This window comes from Ovis canadensis, chromosome 2, assembly GCF_042477335.2.
Source record: "Ovis canadensis isolate MfBH-ARS-UI-01 breed Bighorn chromosome 2, ARS-UI_OviCan_v2, whole genome shotgun sequence".
Lineage (NCBI taxonomy): Eukaryota > Metazoa > Chordata > Mammalia > Artiodactyla > Bovidae > Ovis > Ovis canadensis.
Window position 1 is genome coordinate 145,747,042 of NC_091246.1, and position 13,562 is coordinate 145,760,603.

General features: G+C 40.5%; 1 protein-coding gene across 6 annotated transcripts in view; it reads left to right on the forward strand.

Annotated features, from left to right (window-relative positions):
* ABCB11 (ATP binding cassette subfamily B member 11) overlaps positions 1–13,562 on the forward strand; it is a 106,002-nt gene that overhangs the window by 22,818 nt on the left and 69,622 nt on the right. For all 6 annotated transcript variants that reach the window (XM_069577313.1, XM_069577309.1, XM_069577314.1 and 3 more), the window contains 3 exons: positions 6,452–6,539; positions 7,784–7,917; positions 10,781–10,952. In XM_069577313.1, the coding sequence (XP_069433414.1) occupies positions 6,452–6,539; positions 7,784–7,917; positions 10,781–10,952 (394 nt within the window). The remainder of the gene's footprint in view (positions 1–6,451; positions 6,540–7,783; positions 7,918–10,780; positions 10,953–13,562) is intronic.

A 13,562-nucleotide genomic window follows, 5' to 3' on the forward strand; every position in this document is an offset into this window, starting at 1 on the left:
CAGTGAGTCTGCAGTATACGCAGGGTTGACTCACTGTCATAGGACTTTGCAGCCTGCCTCATGCTGCCTCAGGGCCAGAACAAGATCATTTTCACATATAAACTCACTCAGGTTCAAGAATCAAGAGCAGGGCATATCCTGGCTAGAGAGACACTTGGAATGGCTCCCTCAAGTGATTCTCCACCATTTAAAATTTTTTCTATAGGCTTGATTCCAGATTATGACAAATCCTTCTAAATTACTGATGTTCTTCCATAATATTTGTTGTTAGCATCTTTCATTCATCTACCCATTCAACCAAAATTTTTGGAACACCAGTTATATACCAGGAAAATGTGTAAGCATAAAGGCTACACATTTATCTTATGAGTAGTGGTATCTTATGAGTAATGGTCCTTATCTTTATGGAGCTCATGTCTCATTGGTGAGACCATCATGAAATCAATGATCATGAAGATAAGTATGTAGTTATAAACTGGTTAGCACTTGACAGAAAAGTACAGGACAACATACAATGCACAGAATTATCCTTAAAAAATAAGCCTACTCATAAGGAATAAATTTCCAACATATAAATGTATATATTTCTCTTCTAAATTTGGAAGTAATATAACAATTTGTATAAAAGAGAGACTGTCTTCAATGACAGTCTTTAAAATATTTTTATGTGTGCTATGTGGCTTGCAAGATCTTAGTTCCCCAACCAGGGATTGAACCTGAGTCCTCTGCAGTGTAACTGCAGAGTCCTAACCACTGGACACCCAGGGGATTCACAATGACAGTCTTTTATTTTCTTTCATTTATGTTGGAGAACAGAAGACTTGAACTGATATTTACAGAGTGATATGACTACAAAATGTTAACTAATCACTTCCCCCTTTGGAAAAAAAAAATCCATTCAGACTTACATATGTAAAAAGACCCCAGTTGTTAATAACATCAGTCCATCCTAAAGGAAATCGACCCTGAATATTCACTGGAAGGGCTGATGTTGAAGCTGAAGCTCCAAAACTTTGGCCATCCTATGAGAAGAGTTGACTCATTGGAAAAGACCCTGATACTGGGAAATATTGAGGGCAGGAAGAGAAGAGGGTGATGAAGGATGAGACAGTTGGGTGGCATCATCAACTCAATAGACATGAGTTTGAGCAAGCTCTGGGAGATAGTGAAGGAGAGAGAAGCCTGACATGCTGCAGTCCATGGGGTCGCAAAGAGTCAGACATGACTGAGTGACTGGAAAACAATAAATTAATAACACTCGTGAAAATAAACTCAACAGAAAGATCCTGAAAGTATATCCTATAATGCCTTCAAAATTGGAAATAAATGTTAGCGGGACCAGCATTTGAGACATATTCACGATAACAAGTGCTCATAAATATTTATTAGATAAACTGAAGAATGAATGAAGGAGAGGAGGAGCTACCCCACAGCCGAGGTCAGGGGCGGCCGAGAGGAGCAAGGAGCGGTGGCTGGAGCCCAGTGGATTCCACGGACAGAGGAGCCTGGTGGGCTGCAGTCCATGGGGTCACAAACAGCAGGACATGACTGAGTGACTAACACTTAACATGTGTGAGGGGTCCAGTTTCTTCACACTCACACCAACACTCGTTATTATCTATATCTTGATTGTAGCTCCATGCATGCACATGTGCTCACTTGTGTCTGACTCTTTGCCACCCTATGGACCGAGATTTCCAGGCAAGGATACTGCAGTGGGTCGCCATCTCCTCCTCCAGGGGATCTTCCTGACCTAGGGATTGAATCTGAATCTCCTGTACCTCCTCGCATTGGCAAGTGGATTCTTTACCACTGAGCCACGTGGGAAGCCCTGACTGTAGCTCCAGCAGGCTGAATAATGGTCCCCAAAAATATCTACGATATTCCTGTGAATGTTACCCTGTATGGGAAGAAGAGTCTATGCAGATATAACTAACTAAAATATCTTGGGGAGATTATACTGGATTACCCAGGTGAGCCCTTACTGCAATCACGAGTAGTTTTACTCGTGATGGTTACTAAAGAGATGGTTACTAAAAAGAGGCAGAAGGAGATCTGACTTTAGAGAGAAAAAGAGACAAAGGTGCCTATAAGGGACTGGAGTGAGGTCCCAAGCTCAGGAACGCCTGTAGCTACCTGAAGCTGGAAGAGGAAGAAACAGATTCTCCTCTAGAGCCTTTGCAGAATGTGCACCCCCACCAGCACCTTGACTTCAATCCTGTGAAGCTGATCTCAGACTTCTGGTCTCCAGAAATGTGAGAAAGATGGAGATATGTGTAGATATCAAAGAACGACATAAGGAATCTTTGAATGAAGAAAATATTCTGCTCTTCATTGTATCCAAGTCAACATCCTGGTTGTGATAATGTCCAATAGTTTTGCAAGATGTTACCACTGGGGGAAACCTAGATAAAGGGCATGCAGAATCTCTCTGCAATATAGCTCACAATGGCATTAGCCATTCTGGCAATGTGCTAGCGTAGTGTGAGGGTATTCTATAAAGCATCTTCACCTAGTAATAAATCATTTGTCCATAGGTCAATGTCCCACGCATTGAGGAATATGGACCCTTGATATTTTGGAAGTAGGATATGGATGCATTTCTACCAGTTGGGTTGCCACTGATATTCACTCTAATGCAATGGTCCGCAACATTCTTGGCACCAGGGACTGATTTTGTGGAAGACATTTTTTTCCCATGGATAAGATGTGGGGAGGAAGGTTTCAAGATGATTCAAGTGCATTGCATTTATTATACACTTTGTTTCTAACCTAATGCTGCCACTGAGCTAATGGGAGGTACCCATTGCGGCCCAGAGGCTGGGGACCTGCTCTAAGGTGTCAATGCTACTGAGTCCACAGTGCATAAGAACCCCTATGAACCCCTACAGTTCATAAAAACCCTAGTGAGAGGAGAGCTTCTGGTGAGTCAATATATCTTGTCATAAAGACCTCCTAGGTATCATCAATGAGAAACCTAAGGCTTTAGGACATCTGAAACCTTGGTATACATTGCTGTTGTTCAGTCGTGTCTGATTTTTTGTGACCCCATGGACTACAGTGCACCAGGCTTCCCTATCTTTCACTATTTCCTGGAGTTTGCTCAAACTCATATCATTGAGTGATTCAATTTTATTTATCTTATTTTTCATAAAAAGCAAGGCAAGAATCCTCATATCATCTATTTTACCTTTTCCCTCTAATTGATATTTTTCTCCCCTCTTCTCTCTTTGACAAATGTGTCAGAGCAATCTTAATTCACTCAAGTAGGCATGTCAGTTTTGCTGTTAAAAAGAAAGACACTCAAATCACCTATAAACTTTATAGAATACTTTCTAGGATTTTATAATCACAATAGTTTTCCACCATGCAGATGATAAAGAGTCTGATGTGCAGTCAAAGGATCCAAGTCAATCTCCTGTTTTCCTTCCAACAGTTTTCCTGATAGGCTTGCCCTATTGTCCCAGAAATATTCCCAAATAGTCTTTAAAACTCTAATGATTCTTCCCAGAATAAATAAAACTGAGTTAATGATTCATCTCCGGGGTGCCTCGTGAGTGAGAAGAACCACAAACCACACATGTTCCTATCCACAGCCCCCAACAGTGATGCAATTTTCCTGAACTTTGCTCCAGTAAATCCCACAGCTGAGTCAATGGGTCCTTCGTCCATGACTGGCAGCTGCATTTTTCATGACAGGCACTCTCTCACCTCTGCTTACATAGTCTATAGAATAAATGCATTCCAAGGAACCTAAGTAAAACTTTTTGACAAATGCTCATAGTTTTCTGTTTCGGGGACACACAAATTTTATTTCACAAACAGAAAACCAAGAGCATGCACTCATTTATACATTAGAAATCTTTACTCATCAGTTCAGTTTAGTCGCTTGGTTGTGTCCGACTCTTTGCGACCCCATGAACTGCAGCACGCCAGGCCTCCCTGTCCATAATCAACACCTGGAGTCCACCCAAACCCATGTCCATTGAGTCAGTGATGCCATCCAACCATCTTATCCTCCGTCATCCCCTTCTCCTCCTGCCCTCAATCTTTCCCAGTGTCAGGGTCTTTTCAAATGAGTCAGCTTTTCACATCAGGTGACCAAAATATTGGAGTTTCAGCTTCAACATCAGTACTTCCAGTGAACACCCAGGACTGATCTCCTTTAGGATGGACTGGTTGGATCTCCTTGCAGTCCAAGGGAGTCTTCTCCAACACCACAGTTCAAAAGCATCAATTCTTTGGCACTCAGCTTTCTTCACAGTCCAATTCTCACATCCATATGTGACCACTAGAAAAACCATAGCCTTGACTAGACGGACCTTTGTTGACAAAGTGATGTCTCTGCTTTTTAATATGTTGTCTGGGTTGGTCATAACTTTCCTTCCCAAGAGTAAGTGTCTTTTAATTTCATGACTGTAAGCACCACCTGCAGTGATTTTGGAGCCCGAAAAAATAAAGTCTGACACTGTTCCTACTGTTTCCCCGTCTATTTCCCATGAAGTGATGGGACCGGATGCCGTGACCTTCGTTTTCTGAATGTTGAGCTTTAAGCCAATGTTTCCACTCTCCTCTTTCACTCTCATCAAGAGGCCCTTTAGTTCCTCTTCACTTTCTGTCATAAGGGTGACGTCATCTGCATATCTGAGGTGATTGATATTTCTCCCGGCAATCTTGATTCCAGCTTGTGCTTCCTTCAGCCCAGTGTTTCTCATGATGTACTCTGCATATAAGTTAAATAAGCAGGGTGACAATATATATAATACTCATAATACTACCGTATACACTCTATCTTTGTAGGAATTTAGGTTTTGAAAAGGCCTCTGATTGTGGATACTTGTATATAAGTTTATGATTTTCTAGATCTTGTTCACTCTAGGGGTCCCCTTAAATCATCAAGAAAAACTAGGAATGTGGTAAACACAGACATATTAGCTGGTTTGGAAACTGTCAGAAGGGTAGCCTAAGGCAGTTGTTTCCTTCCTCTTTAGTATTTTTCAAGTGAAAGAAAAATCTAGAAACCATTTAGTACCTACTATGTGTAACATATTGTATCAGGCTTTGGCAGTGAAAGCAAGCAGTGTTTGCTCTCAAGTCACTCATAGTTTACTAGCAAGAGAAACATGAATATACTCGAAATAAATATATTCAATAAAAATATTGAATAACAGTGCAAAATGGCAATAAAAACTGCCATGGAATAATACTTTGTTCTGAATTAAATAAATTATAATTAAATACTTGGTCTGAACTCAGTAGAGGGAAAGAACAATTCAAACTTGAGTCACAAAAGGAAGGCTGATAGAAGCAGAAAGCTGGTAGAATGAGAACATCTAGGCTAAAGATGCTACTTTCTGATTCTCTAAAGAAATGGATATCTAGCTTGTCTCTGTGGCTCAGATGTAACATCAACCAAAGTGTTAATTTTCCAGTGATAAAACTTACTTCCCAAAAGCAATTTCAGCATCATTTTTTTCTTCCCTTCCTGCCCCTGCCAATTCCAAACCCTGTTTCACAATGTGATAGCTTTGATGGGAAAATGCTGTATAGTTTCCTTGCTTCCTCACAAGTTCTTTGACTTCAACCTTAGAGATTGTCCTAGAGAGCAAAGTTTTCTGGGCTGTGGTCAGCAGAAAGACTTGGTGAAGAAATTGTTTTTCTCTCTCTATGGGATGACAGGGGCTTCCCTTGTGGCTCAGCAGTAAAGAATCTGCCTGCCAACGCAGGAGACGTGGGTTCAATCCCTTGGTTAGGAAGATCCCTTGGAGAAGGAAATGGCAACCCATTCCAGTATTCCTGCCTGGAAAATTTCATGGTCAAAAGAGCCTGGTGGGCTACAGTCCATGGGGTCACAAAGAGTAGGACACAACAACTAAACAACAACAAACAATGGGAAGGATGACACACACATCTCTCCCACTGTTACTCTGAGAGGAAGGAGTTGAAAAGTTGTTACCTAGAGTAAGTAACGTAAGTTGTTACTTAGAGTAGGTAACATAAGCCTCCTGATTCACAGCACACCTCTCTCTACCAGTGCCTTTGCAGACACTGGTCTGGCTTTTTGAAATCTTTCTCCAGCTGTGACTGTGCTTTCAGTAGTAATGACCACGAGTGAAATGGGCCTCAGTGGACAGAGCTCTAGGCTGCCATCTAGGGTCCGCTGTCTTCCCTCAACTGCCTATTAATTACTACACAACGCTCACATCTCTACCTGTAAACACGAAGGAGGTAGGCATGTTTGCTACGATGGGTACCGTGAGGTCTGTTTGGGGATTTGGATCGATTGTAATTCTATACAGATAAAATGCTTTATCCATTTTATTTACAATATGTATGTAACATACAATGTGTATATTTTAAATATATAATATGTGTATTTTAAAATCCTCTGTTTGCACAAAGGTAATCTTTGGTACCTGTGAGTCTTACCAGTTTTCCCCCTCTTTTGAAGGTTTCTGGACATTGAATCCGAAATGGTCAACTTTGCCAGTTACTATGCTGGCGTCGCTGTCGGAGTGCTTGTCACAGGATATTTTCAAGTTAGTGACACTTGCATTTTATTTGTAGATCAACATCTGGGTTCAAAGACATGACAATGAAATGCAAAATGTGTTCTTTAAAGTTATTCAGAAGCCCCAAGGACTACAGTTTTATTTCAGGGGGATGAAGAGGATGGAAAGAATTTTTCCTCTCAGGTGGGGAGGAGGATATGGGCACTTGCATAGCAGGGTAGGGAATAGACATTCTGCTTCAGTGTGTTGTCCTCCCCTGCCCTCCCTGCTTCAGTCTCTCTTCTAAACTCAGAAATAGCGGTAGATGTTTTCATACAAGGAGACTGCGTCCCTGTGGAAAGCGGATGTGGGGAATTGGAGGAAAGCAAGCTTGACTTTCTTTTTTCTCTTGAATTCCAACCCAAATTCTGTAAACTGAACCCATATTCTAGATTTCAGTTATGGGAGGGCTTGGTGTTATTTAACTCTTACTAAGGAAGAAAAACATTTTATCTTTTGCCTTCTCATGTAGAGAAAATAATAAATTCCCCCTACTCTCCATTCACTTATGAATTCTAGGAAGTTAGTTTTAGCTATAAAGAGAAATGACTTAATCCTCATCCATCCCCACCATCCTGGCACTAAAGCTTTAATGACAGGCTTCTTTTGCTTGGGAGGGAAACTGTAGGCAAGATTCCCTGCTTATGTCATAATTTTTGTCTTACTTTTTTCTGAAAATCATTGTCCAAGAGCTTGAAAGCTGCAGGCATTCATGTTAAGTCATTTCAGGCGTGTCTGACTCATTGTGACCCTTTGGGCCATAGCCCATCAGGCTCCTCTGACCCTGGGATTCTCCAGGCAAGAGTACCAGAGTGGATTGCCATGCCCTCCTCCAGGGCTGAAAACTCTGCATGCATGCTTATTGGCAGGCCTCTCAGGAGAAAACTTTACTTGGAAGTGGCATCAAAAGTAGTGATTTAGGAGCAAAAATTTACTTTCGGTGTGATGAGCCTTCTACACATGAGGAGAATGACAGTTAATAAGGTTAACTCTGGAAGTGGTCAAGCTGGATTCAAACCCAAGTCTCTGGCTTCCCTGTTCACAGGGTTCCACCTGTCTCCACTCTCAGCTGCAGATGTCAGAGCTCACACCTTAGTTCTGAACAAGAGGCATGTTGTGAATTACTTACCTCTTTTTTTCAGCTGTTCTAGTGAAAGTATTTTCTAATGAAAAGAGAAGGAATTAATGCCTGTTCTTATCACAATGCTAAACATTCCTTGCTCCATTTCCAGATATGCTTTTGGGTAATTGCTGCAGCTCGTCAGATACAGAAAATGAGAAAATTTTACTTTAGGAGCATAATGAGGATGGAAATTGGATGGTTTGACTGCAATTCAGTGGGAGAGCTGAATACAAGATTTTCTGAGTAAGTGGCTGGTAGGATTTTTTTCTTTTTCTTTTTTTGGCATGCACCACAGGGCATGTGAGCTCCAGTTCCCTGACCAGGGGTTGAACCTATGCACCATGCAGTGGAAGCATGGAGTCTTAACCACTGGACTGCCAGGTAAATCCCTGGAGGATGTTTTAATGGACGTGTGATTTTTCTCTAATGGAACTTTTGTTTCTAAATTAATGACAATTGCAGAAACATTTTCAGTTCTTTTTGCTGCATTTTGTCTCTTAAGTTGGGCTTTTATAGGAAGCATGACTTTTTCATAAGTAATGGTTTATCAAATTATTATGTATTATAGAAGACAGTTTAAAAGAAGTAGGGTTATTTGGCCTTGAAAGGAGAAACTGAGGGAGTCACAATCTATGTCCCCATAAGGAAAACAATACAATCAGAATGAATTATTAATATCTTGCTTTGTCTGTTGATGTAATTTCTGCACATAAAACCAAAAGCCAAAAATTCAAAATAGTTTGAGACAGATTTAAACTGAAAACTGGATTTAAATCCAGTTTATTTCTAAATACTTTGTTGTAGTTTAGTCACTAAGTCATGTCCGACTCGGTGTAACCCCCATGGACTGCAGCCTGCCAGGCTCCTCTTTCCATGGGATTTCCTAGGTAAAGTACTGGAGTGGGTTACCAAGCCCTTCTCCAGGGGATTCCCTGATCCAAGGATTGAACCTGTATCTCCTGTTTTGGCAGGCGAGTTCTTTACCACTAAGTCACCCACAAAGCCCTACCTAAATATTAGTTTGAATCATTAATAGCATCCCCCCCAACCCCATGTAATTTTTGAATGAGCCAAGCCCTGATTAATGAGAACTGTTGAAACTTATTGAAATTTGAGGTCCCATGAAAGACATTTAGCAGTGTAGTGACAATAAAAGAGGACTGAATATTGGGATCCCTAGTCTCCAGCACTGATTCTGCCTTTACTTATTTTGACTTTGAATAGATACTTATCCATGTTAGAATACAATTGTCTAATCTCTATGTAATATCTTAGATCCTTTGCTATTAAGTCCTGACCCTTGTTTGCTCCATCTGGACCTGAGATTATGGAAGGTTTGTAGGAATATGAATTTAATGTAATTATTGTCAACCAATACTCTGGAGCACTTACCCTGTGCAAGGCATTAAGGTATACCACAGAACTCCTGATCTCAAGGAAATTACATAGCAAATTATCAGAGCTAATATATATTGATTGCTTACAATATGCTAGGCACTGTTCTACATACTTGACATTAACTAATCCTCATTGCTACCTATTGAGGTAGGTTCTGTTATTATCCCTATTTTATAGATGAGGAAACTGAGACACAGAAAGATTAAGTAACTTGCCTGAGAAGAGCTGTGTTTAAATTCAGAGTCTGGCTCCAGAGTCAGGACTGTTAACCACTCTCCTATACTACCTATAAGCAGGAAGCAATAATTACATGCACATACACGAAAACATGTATATGGATTAATTGGAGGCTTCCCTGATGGCTCATCAGGTAAAGAATCTGCCTGCAATGCAGGAGATGCAGGAGACACAGGTTAAATCCCTGGGTCAGGAAGATCCCTTGCAGGAGTAATTGGCAACCCACTCTAGTATTTCTTGCCTGAAAAACCCCATGGACAGAGGAACCTGGTGGGCAATAGTTCAGTGGGTTGCAAAGAGTCAGATATGACTAAATCACTAAGCACACACACACAGAGATTAATCACATTGCTATGGAAACACCAGGAAGAAGATAATACTTCTCCCTGGAGGATTATATAAATTTTTATGAAATAGGTGGTATGTGAATAGAACTTTGAGACTGAAAAGATTTAGCATATATAAAGAAAAGAAGGGTTCTTCATGTCAGACCGGCATGTTAGCTTTCAGCTCAGTTCAGTTCAGTCACTCAGTGATGTCCAACTCTTTGCAACCCCATGGACTGCAACACGCCAGGCTTCCCTGTCCATCACCAACTCCCAGAGCTTGTTCAAACTCATGTCCATTGAGTTGGTGATGCCATCCAACCACCTCATCCTCTGTCATCCCCTTCTCCTCCTGCCTTCAATCTCTCCCAGTATCAGGGTCTTTTCTAACGAGTCAGTTCTTTGTGTCAGGTGCCCAAAATATTGGAGTTTCAGCTTTAGCATCAGTCCTTTCAGTGAATAGTCAGGACTGATTTCCTTTAGGATTGATTGGTTGGATCTCCTCACACTCCAAGGGACTCTCAAGAGTCTTCTCCAACACCACAGTTCAAAATCATCAATTCTTTGGCGCTCAGCTTTCTTTAAGACTCCAACTCTCACATCCATACATGACTACTGGAAAAACTATAGCTTTGTTGGCAAAGCAATGTCTCTGCTTTTTAATATGCTCTCTAGCTTGGTCATAACTTTTCTTCCAAGGAGCAAGCGTCTTTTAATTTCATGGCAGCAGTCACCCATCTGCAGTGATTTTGGAGCTCAAAAAAATAAAGTCTGACACTGTTTCCATTGTTTCCCCATCTATTTGCCATGAAGTGATAGGACTGGGTGCCATGATCTTAGTTTTTTGAATGTTGAGAAAGAAAAAGAGACAAATAAGATGGTTTCCAAAAGCCTTTGCCTATGTTGAATAAACATCAGTTGGTAAAATTGGATTAAAGGCAAACTCCCTTGGCTATGAGGGGAGAGGCTTAATGACCTCCCACACTACAGCAAATTTTCCAAGACATGAGAAGCTATGAAGTTTCCCAAGGGCAATGGGATACAGAAATGGGAGCATTTAGGAAAAAAAAAGGTTAAACTTTCTGGGCAAGATATTTGAATTGACCAAATTCAGTTTTAGTGATCACAGCCTCTTTTGTTTCTAGTGATGTTAACAAGGTCAATGATGCCATTGCTGACCAAATGGGTATTTTCATTCAGCGCATGACCACGAGCATCTTTGGGTTCCTGATGGGATTTTACCAGGGTTGGAAACTGACCTTGGTTATTATCTCTGTCAGCCCTCTCATTGGGATTGGAGCAGCCATCATTGGTCTGGTAAGAATGTCTTCTCACTTCTCTCCATGGGAAGACTTTTGCACTGAGAAACAGCCAAAAATGTGAAACTTGTTTCCCTTCTCTTGAGTGTGTTTACTTAACATCATTATCACTACATTGATTTATTTTGTTTGATTATTACTCAATATCAAATAGCATTCCATTATTAAAGGTGACTGTTTTAATAACATATATTATTATATTAGTAATATTAAAAATGTGCTTAGTCACTCAGTCATGTCTGACTCTTTGTGACCCCATGGACTGAAGTCTGCCAGGCTCCTCTGTCCATGTGGATTCTCCAGGCAAGAATACTGGAGTAGGTTGCCACGTTCTCCTCCAACAATAACTGTATTAACTGGACATTTACTATTTTGCCAGGCATTATTAGGAGCTTCATGGACATGATCTATAATTTTGCAACAATCTTATAAAGTATTAATGCCATTTTAAATATAAGAAACGGAGGCTCAGAGAGGTAAAGGGACTTTTACAGAACTGCACAGCCAGCAAGAGACAGAACAGAAGTCGAATTCAAGGAAGCCTGATTCCAAATCCCCACCCACTGTCTAGTGTACATACGGCTTCCGTGGTCTCCCAGGTTTAGATGCTTCCCTCAGAAAGACCCAGCAAATACACCTGGATCAGTACCAAGCACATACAAGAGATTCCTGCAATCACACTGTGTTCTCCATCCCATGTGATCAGTTTCAGAGAGGTATCTGACCCATTCAGAGAAGTATCCCAGTCAGTTTCCATTCCCCAGGTATGCAAGTCAGGAAAAAGTGTAGGAGTAGGAACTTGGGGTCATCCCCCCAAAAAACACTCCCAAAGATTGATAAATTATTTCATTTTACTTTCAGAGCAGTCATATGAGATAACACATCATGGGATCTGGTATGCTAATAATTTGCTGTAAATGAGAATAGAGTTTAAGTGAAAAACTGCTCACATATTCACATCACTGAGCAACAAGTACCAATCTCCATGACTATATTTTCTAGCAAAATATTCTCTACTCTCCACTGGCTATATTACTCAAACACATCCCAGGTAATACATAGTGACAATAGCAAAGTGCTCACTCTACTTAAGTAGGTCACCACCTGGCTCTATCACTTGGCTCGAGAAAAATATGTTTAACCTGTCAAATGTCAGTTTTCTCCTTGTTAAAATAAAGTTAATAACCCCCAAAGTCATTGTGATGACTCAAGGCATTATCCATGTTATGCACTTAGCACAGCAGCAAGCACAGAATTAATTGCTAAAGAGATATTAGCTTTTATTTTTTTCTCAATCTACTGAACCATGCAAGCTTTACAACAGTTTTTCCTATCAAATGCTTTCCAGTGGCACTCCGGGAAAGCCTCAACTTTTTCAGCAGGTTGTTGGGGACTCTGCAAACATTTGATTCAGCATTTTTCCCCTCTAAATATATTTAATTCCTTACTTCAAACCCACCATAGATTAATAACCACCCTTAAATGGCTCATGTGTCACATTTTAACATGTTGGAGACCAATAACATGGCCTGGCTTACTTGGTCTCAAATAGGCTCAAAGCACAGTTTCTCTTGTCATCTCAGTGTCTATATTTCAACTTCTTGTGATGTGTCACCAATTTGGAATGTTGTAGTTCTGCACTGGTTTCTTCTTGGATTCAGGTCTGTGCATGTTTGTGCAAAATGATGTGAGCAATTTTACAAAGCTCAATTCAAAAGCAGAACAGAAAAAGGGGGAGGGGCAATATATGACATAGTAGAAATGATTGTGCATCTTGTATGCCTTTTCTGACTTTTATATTTACTGTAGGAAACATGATATTGCCAATATATATCTTTTAAGCTCTTATATCAGTTTAGCTGGGGTATTAAGAGATTCTTTAATGTGATTCCCTGGTGGGTCAGATGGTAAAGAATCTACGTGCAATGCAGGAGACAAGGATTTGATCCCTGGGTTGGGAAGACCTCCTGTAGAAGGGAATGGCCACCCACTCTAGTATTTTTGCCTGGAGAATTCCATGGACAGAGGAACCTGGCAGGCTACAGCCCATGGGGTCGCAAAGAGTTGGACACAACTGAGTGACTAACATTTTCACTTTTCATTTTACAATAAAAACTGATAACATTTGCAACTACTTAATTTTCTCATTACCTATCAGCTTCTCTGGTGGCTCAGTGTTAAAGAATCCACCTACCAATGCAGGAGACACGGGTTCAATACCTGTGTTGGGAAAATTCCCTGGAGAAGGAAATGGAAACCCAATCCACTTTTTTTGCCTGGAAAATCCCATGGCAGGCTACAGTCCATGGGGTCTCAAAAGAGATGGACACAACTTAGCGGCTAAACAACAACAACATGCCACCTCTATATATTTCAGAAGTACATTAGAAGAGGATTGTGGTAAAAACTGCAATGGCATCCATACTAACCAAATTCAAATTTTAATGTTGACAAAACAATTCTCACTTTATTGTTGCCTTTTCAATCTTGTGAAATAAATACACTGGAATAAAATACTACTTGTATGCTAAAATTCTAAGATTTTTTTTGATAAGAGTTTTGCTACTAAAAGTTTGGAAAAACTTGGAATATAAACTCCCTTAGTCTG